Below are 21,240 nucleotides of genomic sequence, written 5' to 3'. Positions count from 1 at the left end.
TTGGGAAACAGAAATTGTCTTCTTATGCTGAATCAGTTTCCAGGTAGAGGGTCACAGGACCTTTTGAGTCACTTCTTAAGCGTGCCACTGGTCTGGTTGGCATCTGGTCCACTCCAGTGCAGAGTCTGGAAAATATCTCAAAGACCAGGCTTAGGTTTTATAATAGTGATGTTATCCATAGAAGCGATTTAAAAAGCTTCAAATCTTATGACCTTCAGTTCTGTGACTCCTGAGTAGTAAGCAATTATAGGAAAGCAAGCCAGGAAACAATGGTTGGTTATTTTTTCCCATGCCTTTGCAGAGTTCAGGCCCCTACCATAGTTCCCACCATGCAGCCCTTTATTAATTTTATACAGGGCAGTTTCATCCCCCTCCTTAGTTTCCTTTCTACCCTGTTTCTGTGTCGGTATCTTTGGCTGGGCTCACAGCACAGTCTTTTTCTCCTTCACAACCAGATGTAAGTCCTCTGGTGGGCTGTCCTTAAGGGCTTCTAGTCCATCTTTTACCCAAAGCAAATTTACATTTCAAACACCCACATTTGCATTCAAAATATATAGGATGGTTGCTGGTCTGCTACAAAAAACTGCATGTAGTTTAAGAGTACTCTTCAGTATAACTATGAAATTTTAAAATATGCCCTCAAAATTCAAAAACAAACTGCATTTTTCATTAAATGCCAACATTGTATGAAGTGCTTGTTTTGCTGTGGACTAAGGAGTATAAGTGAAAAATTATCTCATACATATAAAAAATAACTTTTTTTCCTACATATTGTCTAGTAGAATGAATGGTAACAGCAAAAAGAAATTTGACCACAGGAGCTATGCCATTCATGAAGTCCAAATTTCTCTTGTCCAGAATCTCTTATATCTGCATCTGCTAAAGGGCTGGTTTCTTGGGGCTAATGAATCTTACATAGAAATATATAAACCAGGCTCTGGGAGCACAGGACAGACTACCTGGGGCATTGAGGAAAGTTTTCCTTAGGAAATTTCTGAGCTGGATTTTGATGGATGAGTTCAAGGGCAGTTGGTCCTATTTTAGGCAAAGGGAACATCAAAAGCATGCTAAAAGCACAGTGATATCAACAGGTATCAGTTGTTCTGGGAATGGGAAGTCTATACAAATGTGTGAGCTTAGGGCACACAAGAAGTGAATTGAAGGAGGGGAAGCCTAAAACTTTGGCACTAATCAGATGGAGAGGAGCTCACACATGTCATACCTAAAAGGGTAACTTTATTCTGGAAGTGTGCTGTCATTAGAAATTTTTAAGCAGATGAATAACTTGATCGATCAATTTCTGTTTTCAAAAGATAATCCTAGCAATAAAGTGGGAAAAGAATGGGAAAGAGATGAGACAAAAGTTCTTAGATGCAGTGGTATTGGGGAACAAATTACAGTCATACACTGCATAATGACATTTCAGTCAACTACAGACCACATATACCATTGTAGTCCCATTAAGATTATAATGGAGCTGAAAAACTCCTATCCCTTAGTGACAATGTATTTGTCATGACATCATAGCTCAATGCATTACCTTTTCTGTGTTTAGGTATGTTTAGATACACAAATACTTAACCATTGTGTTACAGTTGCCTACAGTATATTCAGTACAGTAACATGCTGTCTAGGTTTGTAGCCTAGGAGCAATAGGCTATACCATATAGCCTAGGTATGTAGTAGGCTATACAAATTAGGTTTGTGTAAGTACATTCTATGATGTTCACGGGAAAATGAAATCGCCTAACAATGCATAATGTGTTTCTCAGAATGTATCTCCATCATTAAGCAACTCATGACTGTATTTCTGCCTAGCTTCCCATCCAGTTTCGGGGATCTCCATCTCTCCTCTCCTTCCATGGGCTTTCTCTTGAGTTTTCAAAGACTGAAAACGTGGTTGGGCCAGTTCAAAGTGAGTAGGTTACTCTTCCCCCTTGAGGCATGTCTCTCCTGTGCTTGCTGCCTCCACCTTGAACAGAGAGAGATAGAGACTGCCTTGGCAGGTCCTCCGGCCTCCTCTGCTGCTAGATTTGGGGTGAAAAGTAGGAAGTTCCATTTTTGCCTTCAGTTCTAGCTAGGTTCTTTAATATACCTTTTACTGAAATTTTACTTTAGTGCTATCAGACACTCACAGGTGTGCTAATAAAGGCAGTTTCTTTTTATTCATGAGGCTATTAGTATGTATAAGTCTCCTTTGTCAGGGATGTCCAGGGGGGATTTGGGGCATCACACCCACCCTGAACTCCTAATAGCCATAGTGATAATAGAGAGGAAAAAAATTCCAGACATTTCAGAGGTAGGATCAGCAAAATGAGGCCTGGGTGAAATCCTGTCTAATAGCATGTGCACAAAGAATAGAAGGGATGGAAGCAGGCATTTAAGGAAAATACCACAGCCACAGGCATGCAGGTAGATAAGGAGAGAATAAATTGAAGCAATGGCAAGAGATCCAGTTTAGTCTAAAACTGAAGATTCTAAGCAGAGGACTTTATAGTTAATTTGGATAAGCAGTGAAGAGCCAAGAGATTTTGAGCGTGGGAGAGGTGCTAGCTTTAAGAATAGAGGTGAAGAGTTCACTCAGGACGTCATGAGTTTGCAGTGCCTCTGAATCTCAGCTGATGTCCAAGAGGCATGTAGAGGTAAGGCCTAGAGCTTAAAAGAGAAATTATGGCACATAGGCACACACTATTAATAGATATTAGTTGATTAGTATAACCCTCTGAGTTATATTCTGGTCATCCTTACATTATATTATATAATATTGTGCTATAAATTCTAATTGTCCTTATTGGAAGAGACATTTGCATGTGCTGTTTTTGATGTCATTTTTTAAATAAGTAATAACATTTTCTTTTTTACCACTTTGTTTTTTTTTTTTTAACCAGAGTGGCATTTTATTTTGTTTTGTTTTGTTTTCTCTGTGCCTGCCGAGAAAAACTAGTTGTGCCTAAGAGTAGGTCACTGTCAATTTTATTCAACTATATGAGAAAGAACATTTTAGAAAATCTGAAAAAAAGTTAGTCATTTCTTTTTTAGGATAATTTAAATCATTTTTTTAGAGGATTAAAACTCTACTTCTGTCACTCCATATCCTTTGAAAACAAACTCTTTTTGGCTTGATTACAAATGTTAGTGAGGGCTTGTTAGTTCCAGCTCCAATCATCAATCATCTGTGGTTCAGGAGACCAGCATGATGTCCCAATCACCCATTTGTAAAACAAGTGTATTAATTCTGTTAGGAACAAGAGCCGAATGACATGAGGCAGTAATGGTTCCTACCAGAGCTGCCCTTTGATCAAAGTCTATTAAACCTGACATTTGCTTTTGTTGGTGGCCTGTGCTTCCCTGGAATAGCACCAAGCTTTGAAGTGCTTTCTTGTTTTTTATGAATTTTACTAGATTTTGTTCCCCTCTTCTTCAGTTCTAATAACTGACTTTTAATCCTATCATCATAACCAGAGGATTTTTCTCTAAAGACCAGTAGTTATACCATGGTGCAAAACAGAGCGAACAGATTAGGCCCCTGAACCTTTCAGATAAAAACATGCATTTTGCCATCTTAAGCATTTTGAAATTTTTATTCCCAGCATTTCTCACCAAAAGCAATATTTTTCTTTTGTTTTACAAAAACAATATTGAACAAAAGACAGAAACACAATAAAGGAGTGTCTGCTGTATAACTGAAGGGAGGAATATGTTCTTCTGTCTTCCACACTCATGACATAGGCATGTTATAACTGTATTTTTCTCCTAAGCCTTGTGATAAAAATTACTATAGGGTTACATTGCTACTTCTATTAGAAATACTTACTTATAAGTTCCTTATTTATCATATATTAAAAAGATCATTTAATAAAGTTATTTCTTTACAAGGGCAGTAATGGTGAGTTGGGAATGTTTGTCCATAACTTGTTACTATAATGTCTTTTCTAAATGCAAGAATGCAGTTACAAAAGACTTTTTTAGCTTAATCTTGCTATTTAGTAACAAAGTTTTACTAGGCCTTAAAAATATTTTGTCTTTCTGTGTTTCCTGCCTATCTTTACATCTAGTAAATGCTAATAACAATAATAATTTTAAAAATAACCAGAATGCTATGGGCACTGAATATTTATCTATCAATATGACTATTGTAATTTGAGGATTCTGGTCTATTTTGGTGAGACTGATAAAGCTTAAAGGCAGGAGCCTTTAAGGGGCAGGGAATCCCTTTTTTGACTGCATGAACACTCCATGTGTCATTTGTGCTCTTATGAGTTGCTGTTCAGAGTCCAGTTACAGTGATAAATGAGCTCAGCTAGCACATTTCATGCTTGCACAGGAGTTACTCTGTGTTGGTATTCCATTTTTAAAAATTATTATTTGAGAGAAGCCAGATGGATTCTCATGACATATGGAAGAGAATTCATGTATTTATTTCTCCTTAAAAAGAGTGAGGTTCACCACCCATATATATATTCCCATATGAACTCTCAATCCCTCTTTACCTACAGAAAATTAAAGAAAGAATGGAGCTATTAAAACCACAAGTGCATCTTCAGATGTTTTATTCTAATCTCTTAACCTTTGTTGGGTCCTGAATCCCTTTGAGACTATGGAGAGAGTAAAGAATTGCTCCCCCAAAATGCACATACAGTGCAGACTACATTGATAGGTAATTTCAGGGACTTCCTAGGCTCACTGATTGCCAAACTAGGACTTATGAAAAGCCTATGGACCCCAAGTTAAGAATTCATATTCAATAAACCAGTAACCCCTCTCTGTTCCCATCCAGCAGGTATAATTATCTTTAGGGTGTGTCAAAGAGATTTTCTCATCTGTTTTTCTATTAGTCATAGCTACTAAATGTCAAAAACCTCATCAACCAACTTCCTGCCCATTTGCCCAGAGGCTACAATCAGAAAGCATAACTGATGACATGGATCAGTTTCTCACTGATTACCTGAGAATAAATCTTTATTCCTTTTAGGCCTTCTAGCTTCTGGCAGCCCCATGGCCAGGCCACTAACTTGTAAGGTTTACTACCAGTGACAGCTTCATCATTGTCTAATTTAGCCACTGTAACATTAGCTAAAGTCATTGCTTGCCCTCTCCTTTTGTTAACATTGTATCCCTATGGTATCCTTTGGTTCACAAAATTATTAAAATTTTTTCCTTTCTTAACCACTCCCTTCTTTTCTGGATTTAACATGCTATATTTTCAATTTATTATTACCGAGTGGCATGTGCTTTTACAACAACACCTATACTCATTACTCCAGTGCCCTGTTAGTAAACTCCCACAGTGGCAGAGGTATAGGTCAATTTCTGATTACTGTCAGTCTCTGCTAACCTTTCCTCTCAACCTGCCTCTGGCACATAATGAGAATTTCTCAAATGCCATTTTCCAAAATTAGTCATTGCTTAAATAGTAAAAGAAATTCTTGGCCGGGCGCTGTGGCTCACGCCTGTAATCCTAGCTCTTGGGAGGCCGAGGCGGGCGGATTGCTCAAGGTCAGGAGTTCAAAACCAGCCTGAGCAAGAGCGAGACCCCGTCTACTATAAATAGAAAGAAATTAATTGGCCAACTGATATATATATAAAAAATTAGCCGGGCATGGTGGCGCATGCCTGTAGTCCCAGCTACCCGGGAGGCTGAGGCAGGAGGATCGCTTGAGCCCAGAAGTTTGAGGTTGCTGTGAGCTAGGCTGACGCCACGGCACTCACTCTAGCCTGGACAACAAAGTGAGACTCTGTCTCAAAAAAAAAAAAAAAAAAAGAAATTCTTTTAAAATTGGCTTAAATAACTTAATTAAGAAGATCAACTGTAAAAGCTGTTATTTGAAGGGCTAGAGAATTCTCCTTTAGAAGATTTCTTTAGTTGTTTTGTTTTGTTGGGAGGGTCGCTTTTGTTTTATTTTTCTCATGGGGAGATGGAGAGGTTAGTCATTAAAGAAATAAATTCTTTAACTATGTACAATGGGACAAAAGATTCTGATATTATTTAAACAGTATTCAGTGTTTGTGACAGTAGCCTATTGCATATTTTATGTTTTCTCTTTTTTTTTTTTGAGTCAGAGTCTCACTCTGTTGCCCAGGCTAGAGTGCTATTGGCGTCAGCCTAGCTCACAGCAACCTCAAACTCCTGGGCTCAAGCAATCCTTCTGCTTTAGCCTCCTGAGTAGCTGAAATTACAGGCATGTGCCACCATGCCCAGCTAATTTTTTCTATATATTTTTAGTTGTCCAATTAATTTCTTTCTATTTTTAGTAGAGATGGGGTCTCGCTCTTCCTCAAGCTGGTTTCAAACTCCTGGCCTTGAGCGATCTGCGCACCTCAGCCTCCCAGAGCACTAGGAATACAGCGTGAGCCACTGCGCCCAGCCCATATTTTATGTATATAGCTATGCTGACCTCAGTTTGTTTTATTGGCTTCTCTTTAAAAATATTTTTTAAAGTATATCTAGGAAGAAAGGCAATTGAGAGAGTGTGTGAGGCACCAAATCGATAACAAGCAAGATTAAGAAAGATTCCTTAATTAATGGTGAAATCTTTACCACCTTTGTCCAATCAGCTCCCTGTTAGCTGGCATTGTATCCTCTTTGGAGAAACTGACTGGACCAAGAAAAAACTCACAGAGACTAAAAGGGATCTCTCAACAAAACAGTCAGTGATGACCCTATAGTGAATTCTCCCATATGGAACATCAAATAGCATTTTCGTGTCTTATAGTTAAATATGAGTGGACAGCAAAAGGCCTCCAGGCATTGAGAAAAGCTTCTCATGAGAAAAACAGACCAAAATGAACATAAAAGCCAAGAATGGGGTACAAAAGAAATAGAGACAATGTAATAAGGAAGGAAAGGGAGATAATGAAGAAATCACCCAGAATGTAGAACACATAAAGAGATGGAAAAAGAAAAGAAAATCAAATAATCTGTTGAGAAGCTTCTTTCCTAATAAGAGATTCAGAAAGAGAAGACAGAGGAATAAAAAGTAATAAAACTCCCAGAACTGAAGGACATGAGTTTATCTGATTAAAAATGCCTACTGAATGCTGGGCACGGTGGTGGGCACAGCTATAATCCCAGTTACTCAGGAGGCTGAAGTGGGAGGATCTCTTGAGCCCTGGAGTTGAAGGCCTGCCTTGGCAAGACCTCGTCAATTTAAAAAAATTAATTAAGAAAAAAAAAGTGCCTACTTAGCACCTAGTATAATGAATGGGAAACCAAGACACATACTAAAACCCCTACCCTTCTGATTTTTCTTTAAGTTTTTCTTCTGAATCTCTATTGCACATTCCATCCTTCATGTTGTTTCCCTGCCTTCTGTCCTTGACTTTTACCTTTCCTACTTGCTTAAACTATCTCCATGTGTCATGACATCCAATTTCATGATTTTATGTATGTCAGTGATTCCCAGATAGATATTCAGTTGACTTTTCCCTTGGACTCCAGACCTGCTTCCTGGAACTCTCCACTCTGGTAGCCATCAGTTCTCATACATGTCTAAAAGTGAACTTGTTTCCTTGTATCTTTTTGCCTTCTAATGAACCTATTTACCTTTCTATATTCCCTATTGCAGTAACTGGAAAAAAAAATTAGGACATTAAATATGAAATGTCCGATCTTTAATAAATAGTTATTATATCTTAAACAAGAAAAGCACTGCAATTAATCATAAGTATTCATCTAAACAATCAACACAGTTTGGCTATCTTTATGGTAGCTTATTTATGCCAGCAGTGAGGAAGCCCACAAAGCTTGTGGCGATGAAATCACAAAAGGCATTTTCCATAGCTTGTTGAGAATTAAATATTTTTCCTTGCAAGACATGGTCCAAAGCCTGGAAAGAAGTGGTAGTCAGTTGGTGCAAGGTCTGGTGAATAAGTCCAGCTTCTGTAGTTTGAGCAGTGTAGTTTATATGACATATGGTCGAGCATTGTCTTGTAAGAGGACTTGCTTGTCTCTATTGACAAGTCTCGACTATTTAATCGCACCCTCCTCATCATTTCGTCCAATTGGTTGCAGTAGGCATCTGCTGTAATGGATTGACTAGGTTTCATGAAGCTGGTCTTTCTATCTCTATGAATTTTCTAAATATTTCTTTCTTACACAGTACTATGAAGAAGTACAAATAAGATTCATTATGTAAAATATCTCTTTACAATATATGGTATTTTACTATCATTATCTACAGTGTCTGTTTTAGGAATTTCTCTAAAACTCAGTGCCTTAAAACAGCAATAGCCATGTATTATTTTTCATAGTTTCTGTGGGTACAGGATTCAAGGACAGGGATGGCAAGTCTACTCCACAATGACTATGCCCTTTGCTGGAAGACCCTGGGGCTAGGGCTGGAAATATCTGAAGGCTTGTTTACTAACATATCTGGCAACTGATGCTGGCTGTCACCTGGGGACCTTTCTGGGGCTATTAGCTGGAACACCAGACATGATTTCTCCATGTGGCTTGGGCTTCCCATACCATGATGGCTAGGTTCCAAAGGCATGCATCTCAAGAGAGAAAAAAGGGCAAGAGAGATAGCCACCCAAATAGAAGTCATACTATGACATGTGGTCCTCCAGATCCTCAAGTGTGGCCCCTCAATCGAATCCAAACTTTGAATTCAGTCAAAAGGCCGCACTCAAGTATCCAGAGGGCCAGAGGTTCCCCATCCCACTGTAACTGCATTCTGTTGGGTGAGACATTTACAGAAGTTATAAAGATCCACTCAGCTTCAATGGAGAACATGGACCCCACCTCTCAGTGGAGGCACGTCAGTGTTACATTGTGAAATGAGCACGTGAGAGGAGATAGGAGTTGTGTGGCCATATTTGGAAATGTAGTCTGCCATAGTGTGTGTCCAACATAGTTCCCAATTTCACTACTAGAAGGATTTCTCTAAAATTAACTCCTTTAATTTACCTTAACTGATGGTTAATCAATTGAGAAGAAGGTATCCTACTTTCTCTAATTAGGAAATTGAGATGTACTCATTGAAAAGATGAAAACCATGAGATAATGATGTAGCTATTCATAGACAAAAATATATACATGTTTCTTGAAAACAAGGTAATTAGTAAAATGTGTCTGTTAAAGAAGCTGTTCTAATTAATAGCTTTAATGTTTGAAAAGTGCTTCCTGGTCAAGTAAACATTTTAATATGAATAACATTGTTATGAACATTGTATTTATAGTTTGGGTATGAAAGCATTTTTCTAGGTTCTTGATTGACTTGAAATATTTTTTTTTTTTTTTTGAGACAGTGTCTCGCTTTGTTGCCTAGGCTAGAGTGAGTGCCGTGGCGTCAGCCTAGCTCACAGCAACCTCAAACTCCTGGGCTCAAACAATCCTTCTGCCTCAGCCTCCCAAGTAGCTGGGACTACAGGCATGTGCCACCATGCCCGGCTAATTTTTTTCTATATATATTAGCTGGCCAATTAATTTCTTTCTATTTATAGTAGAGACGGGGTCTCGCTCTTGCTCAGGCTGGTTTCGAACTCCTGACCTTGAGCAATCCGCCCGCCTCGGCCTCCCAGAGAGCTAGGATTACAGGCGTGAGCCACCGCGCCCGGCCTGACTTGAAATATTTAAATACATAATTGCTTCCTTTCCCTAACATATATACCTAGGGTAGATAGGTTATGAAGTATATTTTTATTATATAAATTCTCTAATCAAATTACCTCTCTAAAATATTAGTTTCCTCATCTGCAATATGGAAATAATAATAGTACTACATCACAGAGCTGACATGAGCATTAAATGAGTTAATGTATGTAAAGTGCTTGGTACCTAATAAGTACTAAGAAAAAACTTAGACATAGAAAGTACATGGATGTGTTAATGATATTTTATATGTATGTATATATGAAAAGCCATAGCATTGAATTCACTTTCAAAAAGGTATTCAAAGGATAAGGCAACATAGTTAATGAAATTATTTTGTCAAGTTCTTTCATTTAAGAAGAACATATTGTTTCTTACTTTAATTATTTGCTTTTTTCCTAGTTCGAAAAAGAAAAACAGCATGATATTCGATCATTCTTTTTACCAAAACCTAAAGAAAGACAGTTGGTGACCTCCTGTGATGAATCAAGGATATTCCAGGAGAAAAAAACTGTAGTGGCATCAGACCACAGAAAAATAGTTGCAAGAGATACCACTGATTATGAAAATGATTTTGAATCTGAAGCTAAAAGATTGAAATTGGTTGCCACCAGTGACCACTGCAGTCCCCCTGAGGAGACACCATCATGGCCCAGGCAAACCATAGCTCTACTCATGGATGGTGTCCACGAAGCCCAGTCCCAGTCAACCACCCTAGCTGTTCCTAGAGAAGGCTGGCAGTGTGGTTTCTGTACCTATATCAATAATTCAGTGTTACCTTATTGTGAAATGTGTGAGAATCCTCAAGGCAGTGCTGGTGAGTACACAGAAGGTGACCATGGAGGTGGGGGCTGACAGTGGTGTCTTTGGATAACCTGTGTTTTAGAGACTGCTGTTATCAAAGGTTAGTGTGACTCAGCACGACTTTAGCTTTTAAACTGGAGTAAGAACTTCACATAGTGAAGACTGAATTTATCCCTTGTGGAATGTGAAAATCTCCCAGTTCTGTCAAGAATGTATATCCCCAAGCGTCTGTGATATGGCATTAATTTGGCACAAATGGACATTTCTGATTAATGTCAGCAGGATGTGAATTCAGTGGGTAGGAAAAGAAGCTCTGTTGCTATAGTAGCAAATATGCCTTATAGTCATAGACCTGCTGTTTTCTTTCCTCTGTAGATAATACTTGTTTTTAAGGAAATTATAGATTATTTTTACATTTAAATAGCAAAATAATCCAGTGGAGCTTCTTTGCCTAGTCAGTATACATTGTGCCATTTTTCTTGCTTGACGAATCATCAGAATTCCTTTATAGATCTTTTAAGAGCCAATTTGATGTCTGTTTTATGGGTTCATTTGTTTCTAAAACAAAGTCAGAAATCATAAACTTACCTCAGGTATGTTTTTATAGCATGATATGCCATTTCCTGATGTTTAATTTCTGAAATGGTTATTAATACCCATGGTTGTTACAAAAAAAAATCATTAGTGTTCTTTTGTTTCCAATTTTAGATAGCATTTTTATTGTAATGAAACATGCCAAGTTGGCAGTTTGGGAAACTGGATGTACTCATTTTATTTTATCATAATCATTGTACACATCTAATTTTCCATCATCCATTCTTCAGAATATTGACATTGACCAAAGCTCAGCTAAGATGTAAACTCTGATATTGCAATTCCTCCTTCCTGTTTGCTTTCCTCTCTGTCTTAGTTCTGATCTGAAGGAAAATTTAATCAGGAGCTGAATCTTCCCTCTTTCATTTCTGGGTGCTCCTACCAAAATTGACAAGTCTGCCATCTGGGTGGTTATATTTGTCATGTGGACGCCTGTTGTCTATGAACTAAATTGGAATCACAAGCTTATTCCATGTAATATCCCTACCACAATTAGCATGATCCCATGCAATTCCCAACTGCTACAAGCAATAAAAATAAAGTATATCGTGACTATAAAATAATATCAGTTCACATTAAGTATATACCTTGAGAGATTTACCAACAAGAATCATAGTTTAATATGGGTTTTATTGTTCTGACTTTTCCTCTGTGATACCAAGAGCAACAATGAAAGTTCCTAGATGCATGATTTAATAAGCAACCTGTCAAGCAACTAAAAAAAAACCTAGGCTGGGCGTGGTGGCTCACGCCTGTAATCCTAGCACTCTGGGAGGCCGAGGCGGGTGGATTGCTCAAGGTCAGGAGTTCAAAACCAGCCTGAGCAAGACCCATCTCTACTAAAAATACAAAGAAATTAATTGACCAACTAAAAAATATATATACAAAAAATTAGCCGGGCATGGTGGTGCATGCCTGTAGTCCCAGCTCCTTGGGAGGCTGAGGCAGGAGGATCACTTGAGCCAGGAGATTGAGGTTGCTGTGAGCTAGGCTGACGCCACGGCACTCACTCTAGCCTAGGCAACAAAGTGAGACTCTGTCTCAAAAAAAAAAAAAAAACCTGACTACCTTTTCTGAATATAAAAGTCTGATTAGAGAGAAACATTCTAAGTAACAGTGATATTACTATATGTAAAAATTATAACTATTAGACTTACATTACTCTAAATTGGCAACCTTGATTTGGATGTACCCTAACAGTATTGAAAAGTGGAATTAATTCTAATTCATCTAAATTTTTAAGTAATGCCTTTCATATAACACTTTGAGGAAAGAGTAGAATTCAGAAACTTAGAAGAGCAATATTAGAATGTTACAGACTAGGAAGGTTGCTAATACAGTCTCTAGTGCAGTAGAGAAAATTCAGTTTAATATATATTGAATGCTAATATTTGTCAATATGTAGCACTTCTCTTGTGCTTTGTTCTTAACATCTGTATTTCATATAACATCTTACACCTCATATCGTTCAAATTTATATCTTTCACTTGAATTCCAGGCTGGATCTAGCCTATGTAATATCTTCGCCTGGATGCCCAATGGATCCCTCAAGCTTAACAGGTCCAAAATAGAACTCTTGGTTCTTCACCACTGCCACATTTAACACCCAAATCTTCTCTTCTTTGATCTTTACTACATCACACTAAAAACCTAAGCAGTCTCCTTGATATCTTTCTTGACTCCTACACTCAATCCATCAAGTAACCTCCAGAATAAATCTTGATTCCAGCCACTTTACTGCTACCATCCTACGCAAGACACCGTCATCTTTCTTCCAGACCTTAATAGCTTCCATACTAGTCCACCTCATTGTGATCCTTCTGTGCACAGCAGCCAGAGTGATCCTTTAAAAACTTAGATTATTATTATTCCTTTGCCTAAAACTGTATAATGGCTTACAGTTACATTTATAATCTACTCCAAGAATATAGGCCCCAAAGCCAGGCTTCCTGGGTTCCTGAACAGCTCTCAAATCAAATGGAACTCCTGAGAGCTTGGCCCTTATGGCTTTTGCAATGGTAGTACTCCCTGCAACCCGTTGCTCACAAAACTTTAGTTGTGTTGTTTATTTATTTGTTTACCTTATTGTCTGTCTCTGCCACTTAGAATGGAATCTCCAGGAGGCAGGCACTTACCTGTCTTCTTCTTTGCTGTCTCTTCAGCACCTGGACTAGTGCTAGGTGTATAGTAGCCTCCTGATTTATGTTTTAAAAGAAGGAACAAACATTATTAACTTTGTTTCTTTTTGTAAGACATAGCTGTGACTTTTTAAACTGTACTTTTAAATGTAAATTATTGTTTGATTTTAATAATTGTACATATAGATAGCCTCAACCATATCCAGGATAAAAACAAAAGTAAGAAGGATGATTCTCAGAAAAATAACTCCACAAAAGTTCAAACTAGCTCAGACTGTGAAAAACAAGTCCTTGCACAGTCAGAACCTGACCAGTTGGCTGAGAGCAAGGAGGAAACATCAAAAATTGAAAGGGAAGACAGACTTACACCCCAACCAGGTAATGGTAAGTCTTGTTTCCATTTCCAGCATCCAAATAATAGCTACTTACTTTAATACATAATACTGTTATTAGATTTGCAATTACTACCTTGTTCCAGGTTCCTTTTATTCCTTTTTATTATATTAAAAATACCAACCATTTGTAACCACATACTTAAACACCAGATGGCTGGAAGAGCTGAGTGTGTCTGTTGGCATTCAGACATTACACATAGAGCAAAACCGATAAATAGCTGCATGTGCTGCCACCAGGCCTGCTGCCCAGCCTCAGCTAAGCCTAGCCCATTCACACAGTGAGGGTGCTGTTTTGATATTTGGGAGGTGCTTATGGACAAAACAGTAAGATTGACAGATGATTAACAACCACTTAGCATATCGTTAATCCTTTACACAAAAATTCTTTTAGATGGCTATACTTAATTAGCATATTTTTTAAAAGTGTTTTTTTTTTTTAATTTTTTTAAGGAACATAGTTTCAAGGCTATATGAATCATGACTGAATTTGGAACCAACTATATAATGTTTCACATTTATTTACTTTTTGGTTGATTCCATTCATTATTTATAGCTGTGATGGTTAGCAAATACCAGCCTGTATGGCATATATCACTGTCTTTTATGGGCCAGCTGGCAAAAGCCTGTGAGTACTTTTGGGTTATTTTCCTTGTTACTCTTTTAGTGACCACAGTAACCTACAGATAGATATTCTTATTAAAACAAACCCAAAATTGTTGGGATGAGACTATTGAAGTTTTTCTTCTAAGTTATTAATAGTTGCTTTTAAATACTGATAAAATTTGGAGTCAAATTCATAGCCTTAAAATGAAATGTTGGACAGGCACAGTGACTCACACCTGTAATCCCAGCAGTTCGGGAGGCTGAGGCAAGAAGATCGCTTTAGGCCAGGAGTTTGAGACCAGCCTGGGCAACATAGCAAGACCCCATCTCTACACAAAAAAATAAGAAAATTTGTCAAGCATGGTGGCATGCACCTGTAGTCCTATCTTCTTGAGAGGCTGAGGGAGCAGGATCACTTGAGCCCAGGAGTTCAAGGCTGCAGTGAGCTATGATCATGCCACTACACTCCAATCTGGATGATAGGACAAGACCCTGTCTCTTAAAAACAAAAAGAAAAAACAAAACAAACACATCATCATAGATTTCTGCATCTGAGAAAGCAGTTAAAAAGGTCATGGAGGAAGTATGACAGAGGTTAAGAACATAGGCTCTGGAACCAGATTATTTAAATCCTCTTACTACTGGTGTGACCCTGGGCAAGTTAATGTGCCTCAGTTTCCTCTTGTGTAAAATGTACTATTTATGTCTAAGAAGTGTTAGTATATGTACTTAGAACGGTGCCTAGCACATTCTATATCTTGCTAAGTGTTAACTATAATTATTATTTAGACCAGCTTTGATAATCCTTTCTCCCTTGCAGAATAAATTAGACAGTAAGACTGAGAAAGGGCTAAATAAGAAGAGATTATTAGAAAAGAAGCTTGTCTACTCATCTCCTTTTGTGAATGTGCAGCACCAGGGCTTAAGGAATCAGGCATAAGTTGGCCCTCAACATAGCTGTATTGCTGCTGATAATCAAAATGGTGTCCATTCAGTTTCAGTTTAAATCCGCCCTAGCAAAAGGGATAGATTCTAAACTCCTTCAAGACAAATAACAACTCTGTTGACAAGAAATCCTTCCTATGTTTAACTTGTATTTTTTTCAGCTAATTCTGAATCTGTTTGTTTCTTGTTAGGTCATTAGCAAAAATGTGAAGCAACTAGTGCCACATAAGCTGATATGTTCTTAGATTGCCTATCACAGTAGTTGTATTTCAAGCCTAGACACACATTCTTTGTCAAATATATTGATATTTTTTACATAGCTATCTCATCATTCTAACCTACAGAAGATTAAAATAAGCTATTTTAGATAGCTTCAAGTTCTCTTTTTTCTTCTTTGTTAGAACAGTTGAAGAGTTCAGATGCTTTTCCAGTGTATGACACCTTAATGTTTTGTGCAAGTAAGAACACTGACCGGATTCACCTCTATACTGAGGTAAGCATCATGCAATTCTGTAGCTTGAAACATAAAAATGACTTCCTTTTTTCATTTTTTAGTGGAGATTTTTAATTTTGTTAACAATGAGACAAGCATCTAATTATTTGCCTCCATAAAGGTAATTTCTAAATTCCTGTGTAAAATCTAAAGACCATGAGAGACAAAACAAGGTAGTCATTAAGAATACAGATCTCTCCGGTGAGTTTGATCACTTTTTGGCCAAAAAAAAAAAAAAAAGAATACAGATCTCTCAAGGGCAGACTATGTCAACTCAAATCTCTTACGAACTGTGTAATCTTGGAAACATTGCTCAAGTGCCCTGTGCTTCAGTTTCATCAACTATAGAATGCGGAGAGGATCCTTTGCAAGGATAAAATGAGCTGAGTCCTGTGAAGCACTTAGTATAGTGCCCAGCCAACATGAACTCTCAATAAATGTAGCTCCTGCACTGCTTGTTTGTAGGCAATAGGAGCAGCAGTAGACCTGCTTATTCATATTGAGTAAAATTCTAGGAAGCTTTGTCATATGATTGCTGATTCCTGCTATAGCTTACATTAGCAGTGCCTGAAATTTTTATTTGTCTGATTTAGAGACAGGGTCTCGCTCTGTTGCCCAGGCTAGAGTGCAGCGGTGTTATAGCTCATTGTAATCTCAATCTCCTGGGATCAAGGAATCCTTCCACCTCAGCCTACCAAGTAGCACACCACCACACCTAGCCAATTTCTTTTCAGTATAGAGACTGGATCTTACTATGTTTCCCAGGCTGATCTCCAACTCCTGGCTTCAAGTGATCCCTTCTTCAACCTCAGCCTCCCAAAATGCTGAGATTACAGGCATGAGCCACTGTGCCCTGCCCCAGAGAGCTTTTGTTTATATGAGTTATATCTATTGATGTTTTCTGTATTTGAAGTTAAAATGGAGGCACTTAAATATATTCATTTATTCACTTAAAAGTAGCATTAATAAAACCCATTTTACATTTATATAAACATTTTATTAAAAATAATTATCTTTTCTAAGGCAAAATATATTTAGTGAGAAGAGTATTATTGTTTTACATTTAGCAATTTTCTCTAAAGTCTTAATAGAAGACAATGGGATTCTCATATCTGCCTCTGCATTCAGTTTGTTGAGATATCACATCACGTACTTACTGGAAAAACTTCACCATACATTTGTGAGAGAATGAGAGAGAAAAAAGCAAAAATAGTATTAATATCTTACTATTAATATGAAAATACTTCTGACTTTGTGGCACCTCTGGAAGGATCTCAGGGATCATGTACGAATCTTTGGCCTAGGTAAACTAGTGTGAGTATTTGAGGAAAAAAATGGCTGAGATTATGAATCTATTATTTGATCTATAATTGCAAATTTCTCATCTTTATAAGTATAATATTTGTAACTTTTAAAATTTGTGGCCCATTTTATTGATATGTGAAAGGATAACTTATATTGGAGATGACCAAACTTTCAGTTACAGGTTTTCCACTAAACCAAATATAGATGTAGATAGATGATGTGCCATGTAATAATCTTCATTTAGGAGGAAATGGCTAGGATCATGAATACCAAGATCCCCCTGCAGCCTCCAGCATGGGACCAAAGCTGAGAGAAAGGCACCAAGAACCAAGCCAGGCACAATGCTCCTCTGGTAGGCTTGGAGCCCGTCTGCCATGTGAAGCTCCTAGACTCCAAAAGTGACCCAGACAATGGAGAGTACCAGTCATTCCTCTGCTCAGTGCCTGAGCCACCCTTATCGCTCATGTGGGAGGAGCTGTAGGCTGTCCTTCTTTCTCAGACCATCACATGAGAGGAGCAGAGAAGTGGTCCCCAGATGACCTTGAAGGTAGATAGGCCAACAGCAGACACCTGATAGAGCACACTACAGGAATTCAGAAGCCCTTAAACTCCTTAGGGAGTTAACCTGTACTCTGTATTGTGAAACCTCTGCCTCCTGGATCATCTGGTCAGTGTTTTATCCCTCTTGGGGTAGAGCTAGGGGAGAGAAACTGCAAACTCCAGGTAGAGGGTAAAGCATGCCTCCTGCCAAACTAAACTAGAGCAACAGCCTCACTGACCTGTATTCTGGCTTTGCCACCCCGCCTGTGCAACATGGGCCTCCACACCTTCTTGACATTTGTTAATGGTCTCAAATGTATTTTTATGACTGTTACACATCCCTGTATCATAAAATGTTATCACTCATTTAATTTTCTCAACACAAGACTCTAAGTACATGAAATGTTAACCTGTCTTTTTGTAGGTATGGTGGAGTTGAGATGAAAACTTTCCTTTTCACTTAGAAGAGCTAACGTAAAATCTAGAAGTAGAAATTTGGATAAAAAGCCTAGCTTACTGCCTAAAAGAACACCCCTTAAAAGGAAGAGCAGTAACAGACATTTAGCATCCTGTGTTGTATTAAAACTATTTATTTCAGCCAAACTCCCAAGTCCAATTCAGGGTTTAGAACTATATATTATAATTATATATTTAAACTTTAATCAGTATGTAAGTACTTTTTGTGTTTTTGTTTTTTGTTTTTTTCCAAATAGTGGGAGTTGTAGCATTTCTTTTTGGCTGAGAGAATTAGAATATGAGTTCCACTATTATTCATTTAACAGATTTTCATGTGAGTGGTTCTTCTTCCCCTTTATAAGAGAAACAGATCTACTTATGTTTAACTGACTACAGCCCTGTATCTGGTTACTTTTTACACTTAAGATTTCAGGATATTGTACAGCTGATCGTTAGAACCTAAACACACTCCTACTTACTCTCCAGGTGGTAGATTGGCAGAGTCCTCATGGACTAACTTTGCAACATTACTTTCGGGAGCAAATTTTAAAATAATTTCTCTAGAATTATTCTTTCTACCTTCTTATTTCCTTGCTCTGGAACAATGGACAGGTACATGAAAACCCATTTGGGGAAGGTTATTCAGATTATTCCTTGATGTCCTTCTTTGATGTAATACTTACATTGTCAATGATTACAAACGTGTTTATTTGAGATTTGGGAGTGGACATGCTACTGTTAACTTTTAAAATGTAATATTCTTCTGTATTGATTTGCAATGTCCAGTTTTATTGTTTTGATACTTGTTAGTAGAGAAGAGTATGACAGGGTAGTAAACAGCATTCCAGGCTGAAGGCATAGGCTCTGGTTAGGCATGGGCAGTGGAGGCACAGAGAGCTCAGCAGAGAGCCTGCCTCCTTCCTGGCTCACCGCCCTTCAGGGGAGCCCTGTGGGATAGAGCTTGTCTAGATAAACCGTAGTTTGTCTCTTGGGAGACTGGGCATATAATACCATAATATAATTATTTTCTTTTCAAATTGTTACAACTGCCTACCCAAAAATGGATTAATAATGTCTCTGTAATCTATAATCAGGATGGAAAACAGATGAACTGTAATTTCATTCCTTTGGATATAAAATTAGACCTTTGGGAAGATTTACCAGCAAGCTTTCAGCTGAAACAAAATCGCTCATTGGTAAGAATAGTTTTAAGTAATTAGCTTCATATGTTTTAAATAAAGTTGTTTTAGTAATTTTAATGATCATTTTTAGTTTGGTAAAAAAGTACTTTGTGGCCTTTTGCAGAGTCAAATCACTTGGTTGCATTTTCATCAATCCAGGCAGTGCCCCCTAATTACCCCGGTGCTAAGAATAAACATAAAATCTGCTTCCTTGGCAAATGATCACACCTAGAGTTGCTGTTTCTGTGGATAGAATCATCCTCACATCATTTAATTTCTCATTCACAGGATTAGCAACTGTGATATTTGTATCTGACAGAATCACATTTTATCTTTTAAGGTTAAACTCTAACAATGACAAATTCTGAGAGCAGGAATAATACCATGTTGGGTAATTCTTGATTCATTGTTAGAAGCACCAGCATGCAGCTCCAGGCCAAGTACCTGCCAGGGAGGCCTTAATTCTGATCTGCAGCTGATTTACCTTCACTGCTGAGAAAGGTCGTCATATACAGGGATTGACCCAGCATGCAGTATACCATTTTTTACAAGAAAATAGTGATTACTTTTTTACCCTTTGGGTGGAAATGAAGCATTACTCACAGGTCGTCTGCACCTGTCTTAAAGGAAAAAGTAGCAGTACCTGTTTTCTTTGGTAATATCTAATCCTGATTCTCAGACTCCTTGATAATAGCCAGTTGTGTGTAATTGACTAGTAAGTGAGAGTAATGGTAAGCCTAATAAAAATGTCCCAGATTTGTTGATGGCTTTTTCCTATGGTAACTTAGGCATCATTTACAAAGTGGTTCTCAGATGCTTCACTGTCATTCTGTCACCCAGTTTTGCCTTTGCCTTCACTGCAGTATGTGCTTCCACCCCTCTTCTGGTCTCAATGAGCACATTATCACTGTTGGTCCCTATGTGTGTTAAGGGCATACATCGTATGTCCTGAAACATGTCTTCAGAGAATCTTTGAATTGAAAGAGAGCTCTTGAGAAATGGCCATAGACAGTTTACAATAAAGATATGAAAACTGCATCAAATTGAAGAAAGCCTTAAATTGTGGAATTCAAAAGCCTATATTGGGAATATAACAAACATCAGTTTCCTGATGTTGTAAATAGCCTCACTTTCAAAGGAAGATGCCTGTTAAGCTGTTAACTCATTTTATTGTCTCATTTTTCTGCCAGATTTTGAGGTTTGTTCGAGAATGGAATAGTCTAACTGCCATGAAGCAAAGGATAATCAGGAAAAGCGGGCATCTGTTCCGTAGCCCAATTCTTGTCTTGGAAGAGATCGCAAAGCAACAAACCAAACAAAATTGCACCACAAGGTATGAGTTATCTTTCTTTTTTATTTTGTATTATATTGCTTTTCATGGTTCTTTCTTTTTTTCTTTTTTAAAAATAGGGTCTCGCTTTGTTGCCCAGGCTGAAGTACAGTGGCACCATCCTAGCTCACTGCAGCCTAAAAACCCTAGGCTCAAGTGATCTGCCTCAGCCTCCTAAGTAGCTAGGACTACAGACATGGACCACTACGCCCAGCTGCTTTTTCTATTTTTTGTTGAGACTAGGTCTCACTGTGTTTCCCAGGCTGGTCTCGAACTCCTGGCCTCAAGCAATTCTCCTGACATCATAGTTATTTCTACGTGGGATCTCTGGCATCTGGGACCACTAATGAAATTCCAAAGAGCTAAGAGAAAACTATACGTAAAATCACAGCTATATTATTTTATAGCAACATCATTAGATATTTAGTGAATTTGATCAAATCTACTGAAAGAGATCAGGCTGTCCAGAATCTTACTCATATGAGTCCCACTCATCCACAGAAAGGTCAGCACCATGAGTTGGCACAACATGTGACCTGCCAAGCCTTGGACACATTTTTTTTTGAGACTGAGTCTTACTCTGTCACCCTGGGTAGAGTGCAGTGGCATCATCGTAGCTCACTGCAACCTCAAACTCCCAGGCTCAAGCAATCCTCCTGCCTCATCCTCCTGAGTAGCTGGGACTATAGGTGTGTGCTACCTATTTTTAGTAAAGACGGGAGCACTTTGGGAGGCCAAAATGAGAGAATCACTTGTGATCAGGAGTTCAAGACCAGTCCGAGTAAGAGCAAGACCTCTTGCTCTTGCTCAGGCTGGTCTTGAACTCCCGAGCTCAAGCAGCCCTCCCACCTCGGGCTCCCAGAG

General features: G+C 38.1%; 1 protein-coding gene across 1 annotated transcript in view; it reads left to right on the top strand.

Moving 5' to 3' along the window:
* Positions 1–21,240, top strand: part of ZRANB3 (zinc finger RANBP2-type containing 3) — a 242,291-nt gene that overhangs the window by 204,875 nt on the left and 16,176 nt on the right. The window contains exons 13-17 of the mRNA XM_020288513.2: positions 9,995–10,409; positions 13,315–13,512; positions 15,473–15,564; positions 18,960–19,061; positions 20,237–20,379. Coding sequence (XP_020144102.2) covers positions 9,995–10,409; positions 13,315–13,512; positions 15,473–15,564; positions 18,960–19,061; positions 20,237–20,379 — 950 coding nt within the window. The remainder of the gene's footprint in view (positions 1–9,994; positions 10,410–13,314; positions 13,513–15,472; positions 15,565–18,959; positions 19,062–20,236; positions 20,380–21,240) is intronic.

The sequence above is a fragment of the Microcebus murinus genome, chromosome 8 (assembly GCF_040939455.1).
Source record: "Microcebus murinus isolate Inina chromosome 8, M.murinus_Inina_mat1.0, whole genome shotgun sequence".
Classification (NCBI taxonomy): domain Eukaryota; kingdom Metazoa; phylum Chordata; class Mammalia; order Primates; family Cheirogaleidae; genus Microcebus; species Microcebus murinus.
This window is presented reverse-complemented; position numbering and strand designations above follow the sequence as displayed.